This window comes from Blastocystis sp. subtype 4 (assembly GCF_000743755.1).
Source record: "Blastocystis sp. subtype 4 strain WR1 chromosome Unknown seqid_0051, whole genome shotgun sequence".
Lineage (NCBI taxonomy): Eukaryota > Bigyra > Opalinata > Blastocystidae > Blastocystis > Blastocystis sp. subtype 4.
The window spans coordinates 36,373-45,251 of NW_014569496.1; the positions used below are offsets into that span (position 1 = coordinate 36,373).

An 8,879-nucleotide genomic window follows, 5' to 3' on the forward strand; every position below is an offset into this window, starting at 1 on the left:
CACAATTGTCTTTGGATTCACATTCTACTTGAAATGATAGTTATCAATAGTTACTTCTTTGGAAAACTGTTCAACACATATAGAATCCAAATATTGGATGAAAGCATCAACCTGAGCAAAAAGTGGGTGTTTCTTTGCTAAAATCATTCCAGGAGAATAATGGCCACATGCTGTTAACACTTGAAGATTCTCATCTAAGGAACGTTTGGTATAATCCTAGAACTCAATAAACCTCTTCAAAAATACATCAATCAGTTCAACAGCCTTTTCAAAAGACGAAACAGTATCCAGCTTTTGTAGTAACGAAGTTTGATTCACCGTCTCGGTTACTGAGAAGAATCGACTCTGAACTGTTGGGGCCATTTGAAAAGACATAACGGCGTTGGGAAGAACCGAAATGATCCTCACAGTACGAGAGGCTTGAGAAACTCCACCACGAGTACTAGCGAAGATAGACTGTGCAAATCTTTGAACAATTCTTCCCCTTGTTACTCTAGACAACATTCTATTGAACAAACAAAAATCCCTTCAAAATGATAATATATATCATGTAGATGTCTTGCAATAGAACTAAGTCCATTACAAAGAGATGGCTAATCATCCAAGTTCAGTCGTACCAACTTTTCAATAATACACTTTAAATTGATAAGTAGATGAAAATGAAATAGATATGTAGAATCTTCTTCATTTCACTCTTCTCCGAGAATCACTTGTTCTTCACCTGAACTATATTGAAAACAATGTAGTAAACATTTCTTTTTCGTTCTGAACCCTTCAAGTCCCGACTTCTACTCTTACAAGTTGACTTCATATACGTGATACATATTCACTCACTTGAATTTCAATTGGATACCATCTAAAATAGCGATTGATCCAGAGAGAAAAGGGTTGTAACGGGATATCCTCATCTAGTTGCTTCGGGCTGGGATCCTTGTGTTTCCTCTCCTATTCAATTATCTGAGCCAGTTCTCAGAAAACTATTAATTCTAGAACGTTCTAGAATCGGATATCAACTTTTCTCTTCCATTATTTTGTTTATATGGGTAAGGATTACTACAGTATTCTTGGGGTGAGTCGAAATGCTACTGACGAAGAGCTTAAGAAGGCTTACAGAAAGCTTGCTCTGAAATGGCATCCAGATCGTAATAAAGATAACAAAAAGGAGGCTGAAGAGAAGTTCAAGGATATTAGTCAAGCTTATGAAATTCTGAGTGATAAGGAGAAGCGTAAGATCTATGACCAGTTTGGCGAAGAAGGACTTCAGAGTGGTATGGATCCTAATGGAGGTGGTATGGGAGGTATGGGAGGCATGGGTGGTTTCAGTTTTGATCCTCGTGACCTCTTTAGCCAGTTCTTTGGAACTTCCGATGCTCAACAGGCTTTCAATCAATATGGAGGTGATGAGAGTTTTGGAGGAATGCCTCGTGGTGTTCATTTTAGCTTTGGAGGTAGTCCAGGAATGGGAGGTTTCTCGGGATTTCCTAGTGGTTTCCAGTTCTCGAGTGGCAACCCCCGTGCTTCCTCTCGTCGAGAGAGACCGGAACCCCAGGTTCAGGACCCTGCCATTGAACGTCCTTTGGCGATATCACTCCGTGATATCTACAGTGGAGTGACGAAGAAGCTGAAGATCACGAAGCGTATTGTGAGCGATAATGGATCCGTGACAACCAGTGACAAGGTGGTGGAGGTGAATATCAAGCCTGGATGGAAGGCTGGAACAAAGATTACCTTTAGGAAGCATGGTGATGAACTACCTGGTCATATTCCAGCAGATATTGTTTTTGTTCTTCAAGAAAAACCAGATCCTGAATATAGCCGTGATGGAAACAATCTGATTTATAAGAAAGAGATTTCTCTGAAGGAAGCTCTATGTGGAACTGATTTTATTTATACGCACTTGGATGGTCGTCGTTTGAATGTGAGAGCACCTGCAGTTATTAGTCCTTCTACGGAGCTGACATATCCTGGTATGGGCATGCCAATTCCCAAACAGCCAGGAAACTATGGTGATTTGAAGATTAAATTCGATATCCGGTTCCCAAAGACGATGACACCTGATGACAAAACTGCTATTCGAAACATGTCGTGCCTTGATTCATAAGGTTTTTAGATCTACTTGTATTATAGCAAACAGTTCATTTGTTTGTTTGGTTACGCAAATGTTTCCACCAGTAGAGGGCAATATAAAAACTAGCTGCTTTCTCCTTTTTGTCATCCAGCAAGAAATCATCAATCGTTTGCTCTGATAACTCGACGATCTCAATCTGTTCTCCTTCTGATGCCAAACCACCACCAGGATATTTCTATTTTCAATAGAATGCAACACTTCCCCACTTTCTGTTCTGGTGTCACTTCGGCGTAAAACATGTACCCTCGCGCTCCTGTTAATCCCACATTACCAACAGCTATCTAATTATACTAAAGATAGATTACTTCGAGTAATAAATTCAAGGCTATCAACAGAAACATCATATCCAAGTTCCTCACGGATCTCATCAACAACAGTCTGTTCCTTACTCCTTCCTTCAATATCCATCAAACCAGCGCAAAGTTCATAACTACTTCTCATACGTCCCATTATAACAAACCAAAAACCCAACTGTTCTGCAGGTATGGTATTTACAGTCAAACTACTAGCTCCAAACCGGAGAGGAGGCCGGAATTGTTTGATACAGATAAAATTCCGATTCACTCTATAGGAAAAACACTATCCACAATCCAACTTATCAAAAACTAATGCAGAAACTGCATCCATACTCTAGAGATCATATTGATAATTAGGATCTACAGAGATGTAGTCCCAGGATCGCTGTTGGCCATTCTGCATGAAAGTCACATTCTGCATCTTGATGAAGCGAGAATGAGAAATAAGCTTGTTTGCAATTACCTCTATTGTGCTCATGATGATTTGTGAACAAACCGCTCCATTACTCTAGTATTGTCTCCAATTGTTTCTCTTCCGGTTTCAATTTCGGAATCTCTTCAATTGGGAATTCAATAGTCTTTTCTTTCACAGACTCCTTCGATTGGGTTTCCTTCTTCTGATCTGTTTCTGCCATTTTTGATTCATGTAACTCCAAATCAAGGGCTTCCATCAAATCATCAATGCCATCCTCATTCTCTTCGTCACTTGGAGCGACAATTAAATCCACTTGCTAATGTATTATCCCTCTTTCTGAAGACTACAGTGATGTAATCGTCCAAATCCTGTGTCTTTTCAAGGAGTTTCTTCACTTCTTCAATGGAACCCATTTCCTACTATATACGACCATCAAAATATATACCGAGCGCACTTCTTCCAGACATACAGTTGTAGACACTAATACATTGTGCATATCTTGCATATCTTGAGCTTCTGTGATTGCAGCCAACTACCATCCAAAATAACGAGAAATACCAACTTCATCATCAAGAGATATCAAACTCTTTTCCAATGTCGTAATCCTTTCTTGTATCCTTTTGACCTTTCTCAGATGATCTTTAACAGCATCCTATGACCTAATTCATATAGCTGTCGAATACTTGATTATTATTCTGCAACTCTTCTTTTGCAAGAGTCTTATAGCACTCACACTCATTTCGACTCTGTAAATAACTATAATACCAGATCCTCACTTTCTTAAGCATTTCGTTTATCTTTCTTTTCTGAGATTTTATTTTTGCAATAGCAACATCTGTATCCGTAATATCTGGTGGTCTACTATCATCGCTTGTTGACTTGCGCTTCCAGAAATGATTTGTAGTACTTTTCACTTTCTTGATACCCTTCTCAACACTCTGTTTAACTTTATCTAATATATATCCTTTCATAACAAACAATGGAATCCACTACATGTTTAAGCAACTCTAGTGGACCGATAGAAGTCAACGAGTTTAGTGCTTCTACTGATAATCAGAATTTCAATTTATCTACCTGAGTTCTTCACCAAGATAGACCCTGTAAAACCCAGACTATTCACATTCAACTGGTTCCACTTTTCCTAACATTATAAATTATTCAAAATCAGTACTCGAATACGTGGGACAAGTAACATCCACTCTTTCAAGAGAAGGAAGTTGTAGGATGTCATAGACTTCCCTTTTTTATCTCTCTTTTCACTCATATACTGTAGCATATCCGAATATTGCTTGTATAAGCTGACTACCATAAACAGAACGGTCAATACTTACTAGGATCCGTATACGAAGAGATATGACACAGAACATGATCAAAACAGTATACAGGACACTGACAAAGAGAGTTACGATCCAACGATGTTCCTTCCAAATACTCATCTAATGGAGTGGCTTCATTCTCCAATTCAGAATAAGGAATTATCTACAAATCAATCTTTATCAAGAAACAAACTTGAATATGTTTATGTGATTGACTTGCTCCTGAGTCAACCCCACAATTAAAAAACACAAGCGATTGAACTTGCGATATAACATTCGTAATTGCTGTAAAGTCAGACTGGGTTAATGGAGAACATTGACTCATGAATTCATTTGTTACCAAAACCATCTACACTGTCAACTAAGATAGAAAAGCCTCACATGGTTTCGTACTACAGGGAATTTGTTCAACAGCAATGTGTAATCATTATACGAATGAACTACCAGTTGTTGATTCATAGTATCCTTCGCAAAAGGATCTACGATTCGCTTCTCCTGTGATTTTATATTCGATCCCTTACGCTTAATTCCATCTCCTTTCAGTAATCGAACAAGAAACTATAAATCATCTCAATTCTTCTAATATCAATACATTTATTCCATTCTCTTTAATAACCATTGAGGATGTCTCCAAAATAACAAGATCTCTGCTGCTGAGTCCTTTCGCCCAGACTTGATTGATTTCTTCCAATAATGGTGCCATCGAAGATACTCCCTTTCTGACTGAAAAATACCGTCTCAATGGTATCCAACCAGAGAGCATCAACAAAAGAATGGAGTACAACAAACATTTATATTCCGATAATGAAATAGCTACAGTCTGCCTTACTCGTTTTTTGAACATCTTTTTATCATTCTTCCATTGTCTCTACACATTGAAAAGCACGAGTACTGTTACAGCGGCATCAATATTTGCCGGTGAGTTCTCATTTGGGTCTGTCAACATGCTTTGAACTGACAAAAGAATTGCTTCAACGCTGATAATAGGTCTCCATTTCTCATCTTCTCTTTCCTATCCATTGAATTATGCTAAATATATCACCTGCAAATTCATTTCATCTCGACCAGCTGGATGAAGAATCGAAATACATACACAACCATTTGAAAATACTACAATTAAATCAATGAATCCAAACAAACTATTTGGATGCCACATTGGACTGATAAAACGCATTGTCGGTGGTCTTGAGGGAAAATCAAACGGAAATATAAGCTCAGCTTTGAAAATACCTCCTTCACTAGATATCAGAAAATGAAATTAACCATACTAAGGAGTATCCATAGGTCCCTCCATAACAACAGTCCATTCAAATAGATTAACCTCATCTTTTAACCCAACAGATATCCCTTCTGGAGGATTCAACGTCAACTCTATGCTTCATTGCCAAATACCATACCAAACCTTGAAATTGACGTTGTAATAAAGTGACCGCAAATTCTACATCATGAAAAGAAATATAACAACATCACCAGACATGATAAATGACAAAATGATTCCATATGAATTAGAACAAACAACGTTTCTTATTCCATTTCAGCTACACGTTTATCCTTTCCCTTGCCACTTTCCTCCTTCGACTCCAATATCGATTTCGTTCTTAAGTTCACAGGGACATTCGGCAAATCAAATTTCTCTTCCTTATCCTTGGCAATATCCTTATCCAATTCATCAAAGGCATCCTCCAAATCCTCATCTTCTATATCACCAAATAACACATTATTCATCTCCTATGCATAACTGATAACAAATACTCCAACATTCACATGATCATCCAAAGCCTGCAAACGATCATTCAAATCCATTACATCTTCAACAGTGCCCATATCCTTGCGGATATCCTCCAATGTTGAAGCAACATTTTCCATCATCTGAACCATTTCCGTATTCACATGGGCCTCATCTAAAGTGTTCAGCTATATAATCAAATTAGAGTTTCATTCTCACATTCTCTTCAAGTCGATCCAAACAAGAATACGATTTCTTGATCTGCTCCAGCTTGTTCCTAACTATCATTTCCAATCTGCTTAAATTACTTGGCTTGTTTCACATACACCATTGATGCTGTCTACATATGACCACATCATTAAGATGCTACTAAATCTGTTTCTTTCTTTTCTTTCGCCAATTCTATTAGTAGATCCTTTTCACCATATAACTAGGAGTTACATCCACGAAACCTTATTAACTCGCTTAATCTTATCTTTCATTTTACGCATCTCACTCTTTAGTTTGGCTACTGCTATATCGTAGGATGAAATGGCTGGAACTTCTACATAATCAGTCCATGATGATAAATAGGACGGGGTTCGCACTCTTCAATCCGGTCCTGGGCATCACTTATCAGCATAAGAGGTTTTGACATATCATTGCTATTGTTATACTGTTTCACGAACTGTTTTAGAGTATTAATATCATTCTCTGTAGTCATACTAGGTGACTTCTCTAAAATTCGGAGAATCCGATTCTTTTCATAGTCACTAATCTTCTTCGATCATCCTTCTTTCTCATGACATACAACTGTTTTACTAGGAATACAACCCATTCCAGATCTTGAGGCAACGAATATAACGAATCCCAAAATAGAATTCTGTTCCTTTGCTCTAAACAAACAGTTGAAGTATCCTGTTTCTTTCCTAAATCAGTTTCACAATCATTCTGTTTCTTCTGTATCATAGATTCCAGTTGTTGCCACATCATCATCACTCTTCGTCTCTTTTCTTCCCTCACACTCTTTGCCCATCCTTCAAGATCAGGAAGACACTTCACATCCTTTCATTCAATTCCACACACACAGTCCTACACAAGCAATTGGCTCCTCCTTCCACCAGGGATGATTCAACAGATCTGTGGCTGTAACTCGTTTGGAAGGAATCACTTGAAAACACCCTTTCAACAGATCGAGAAGCACTGGTGATTCTAGTCCTCTCTTCTTCAATACAGTTTCAAGTGTGGAAGGAAGTGAAGGAAAAGCCAAATGAACACCAGAACACCATGTATTGAACACATCTCGATCTGTCTCCTACACTTCAATTCTTCCATCAACACTACAGACAGATCAGTAGTTCCTGCCAATTTGATGGCTTGATTTGTTACTGTTAACTCACTTTCACTATTCCAGAGATACTCTTCACTCAACAATTCAATCACCACTACACTATTCATTATTCCCTTTTCTCTCTCTCACCCCCAGCTCCAGATATCAGTGGCACAACTCCAAATCTCAGGTTCTGAATCAATTCGACTCAACAATAACTCAGGAGGACGATAACCCAATGTTGGTAATACTCCTCTCTCTCCTTGAGCCCCAATCACACACAACCACACTTCCACTACGATACAAGACATTATTTGGTTTCAAATCACTATTCTCACATCCAGTTAAGAATCCTACCAATGAAGAATATGAGAAGAAGAGAGAGAAGAAAGGAGAGAAAGGAGTTGAAAGAGAATAGACTTCTTCTCTGACTAGATATGAAGAAGAAAAGACAAAACAACAAGACTCAAAGGAGACTGAGAGGTTATCACCATATCTAATGTGATATCATATAATTCTGTTATCAGATAAACACTTCCTTGTCGTCGACCTCGACAAATCTCATACAAAGGAAGGATCGCTTCACCTTGTATACTCTTCAACACTATTCTTAATTGTATTCAGTTACATTACTTGTCAATTCTCTTCTACAATGATCACTTACATCCAAATACCTCTTTGACTTGTTAGTCGTATCTACTTGAGGATAATAGTTCTTTGCACAATATATCTTTCCATTATTCACATTTTCAACTTTATAGACACAACTATAGCTTCCTCGACCAACAACACACACAATACGATAACTATCTCGTAATGGTTTTGATTTCTTTTCTTATCACTCAATCCTTTCATTCTTACTTCTAATAAGGATTCTGTTGAACTCCAGTCTCCACTTGCTAAATCGTCAAATCCATATTCTAATCACTTACTTGGATTGAATTCAAACTCTTCATCAGAGTCATATCCTTTAAGTACTTCCATCAACTACAACTCGAAGTTATAATCATTTTCAAACTCTTTAATCAGATTCAATACGATTCTTAACAAACAAGGAGATTCTACAACTACACCCACTTAAGTCACTGTCATAACAGGATACTCTGTTGTCAGCTTCACAAACTCAGGAGAAGTGCCAACACGACCCAGAGGCAACGAGTCAGGAGCCACATTGTAAGCATCCAAACAGGTCTTACAAACAGCAATATCAACTCCCTTATCAGCTAATACACGAAGAGGAGTCAACAAACTCTCATCTTCAGTACAAACAAGGAACATTCCTTCATTCATAAAGAACAGAAGCTTGGGCAGAATCTCCTGCTTCGAAAGATTCGTCAAGAAACCACGAATCAACTTATGACCCAACTCTGTGTCATCTCCTATCTGCTTTCTTGTGAACAAATAGATCTTATCACCAATAGGCATTTCCACTCTCGAATCAAAGAATAAATGAAAAGGATTTCCATTCAATTCTACATATTCCCGTGATTCTTCATTGTGTTTGGAAACAATCATTATCTTTAGGAAAGAGGATAAATGAGTCAATTCTTCATCTTGCGTTCCTGAATCTCATAGGCAAGTGTCTGATTGATGATATTGGCAGCAGGTCCAGTGAATTGAATAGGACCAGGGAAACTGTAACAATCATTCAATCTCCATTCTTTTGATTGTTCCACAAACTGTTTGTAT

At 37.9% G+C, this 8,879-nt stretch overlaps 6 protein-coding genes across 6 annotated transcripts; 1 reads left to right on the plus strand and 5 right to left on the minus strand.

The window, feature by feature from the left end:
- Nucleotides 1-1,039: 1,039 nt before the first annotated feature.
- JH06_2317 (hypothetical protein) lies at nt 1,040-2,101 on the plus strand (the record flags this gene model as incomplete). Its single annotated transcript, XM_014673237.1, has 1 exon — nt 1,040-2,101. The coding sequence occupies one exon, from the start codon at nt 1,040-1,042 to the stop codon at nt 2,099-2,101; it is 1,062 nt and encodes a 353-aa protein (XP_014528723.1).
- Nucleotides 2,102-2,135: 34 nt separating this feature from the next.
- JH06_2318 (uridine diphosphate glucose pyrophosphatase) lies at nt 2,136-2,902 on the minus strand (the record flags this gene model as incomplete). Its single annotated transcript, XM_014673238.1, has 6 exons — nt 2,136-2,303; nt 2,335-2,381; nt 2,488-2,558; nt 2,589-2,693; nt 2,724-2,758; nt 2,789-2,902. 6 exons carry the CDS (start codon nt 2,900-2,902, stop codon nt 2,136-2,138), a joined length of 540 nt encoding a protein of 179 aa, XP_014528724.1.
- Nucleotides 2,903-3,498: 596 nt separating this feature from the next.
- On the minus strand, nt 3,499-4,774 carry JH06_2319 (ATP adenylyltransferase; the record flags this gene model as incomplete). Its single annotated transcript, XM_014673239.1, has 9 exons — nt 3,499-3,585; nt 3,616-3,777; nt 3,833-3,882; nt 3,914-3,980; nt 4,011-4,141; nt 4,171-4,318; nt 4,349-4,504; nt 4,552-4,713; nt 4,748-4,774. The coding sequence occupies 9 exons, from the start codon at nt 4,772-4,774 to the stop codon at nt 3,499-3,501; spliced, it is 990 nt and encodes a 329-aa protein (XP_014528725.1).
- Nucleotides 4,775-5,023: 249 nt separating this feature from the next.
- Nucleotides 5,024-6,584, minus strand: JH06_2320 (ubiquitin conjugating protein; the record flags this gene model as incomplete). The annotated part of the gene is made up of 12 exons (XM_014673240.1): nt 5,024-5,167; nt 5,198-5,265; nt 5,296-5,393; nt 5,424-5,526; nt 5,548-5,593; nt 5,698-5,883; nt 5,908-6,069; nt 6,101-6,158; nt 6,190-6,221; nt 6,252-6,311; nt 6,343-6,425; nt 6,458-6,584. 12 exons carry the CDS (start codon nt 6,582-6,584, stop codon nt 5,024-5,026), a joined length of 1,167 nt encoding a protein of 388 aa, XP_014528726.1.
- A 348-nt stretch (nt 6,585-6,932) lies between these two features.
- JH06_5463 (cyclin dependent kinase 4) lies at nt 6,933-8,174 on the minus strand (the record flags this gene model as incomplete). Its single annotated transcript, XM_014673242.1, has 9 exons — nt 6,933-7,175; nt 7,205-7,310; nt 7,341-7,449; nt 7,481-7,518; nt 7,548-7,621; nt 7,652-7,793; nt 7,865-8,024; nt 8,052-8,089; nt 8,119-8,174. 9 exons carry the CDS (start codon nt 8,172-8,174, stop codon nt 6,933-6,935), a joined length of 966 nt encoding a protein of 321 aa, XP_014528728.1.
- A 93-nt stretch (nt 8,175-8,267) lies between these two features.
- JH06_5343 (hypothetical protein) lies at nt 8,268-8,615 on the minus strand (the record flags this gene model as incomplete). Its single annotated transcript, XM_014673241.1, has 1 exon — nt 8,268-8,615. One exon carries the CDS (start codon nt 8,613-8,615, stop codon nt 8,268-8,270), a length of 348 nt encoding a protein of 115 aa, XP_014528727.1.
- Nucleotides 8,616-8,879: the final 264 nt, after the last annotated feature.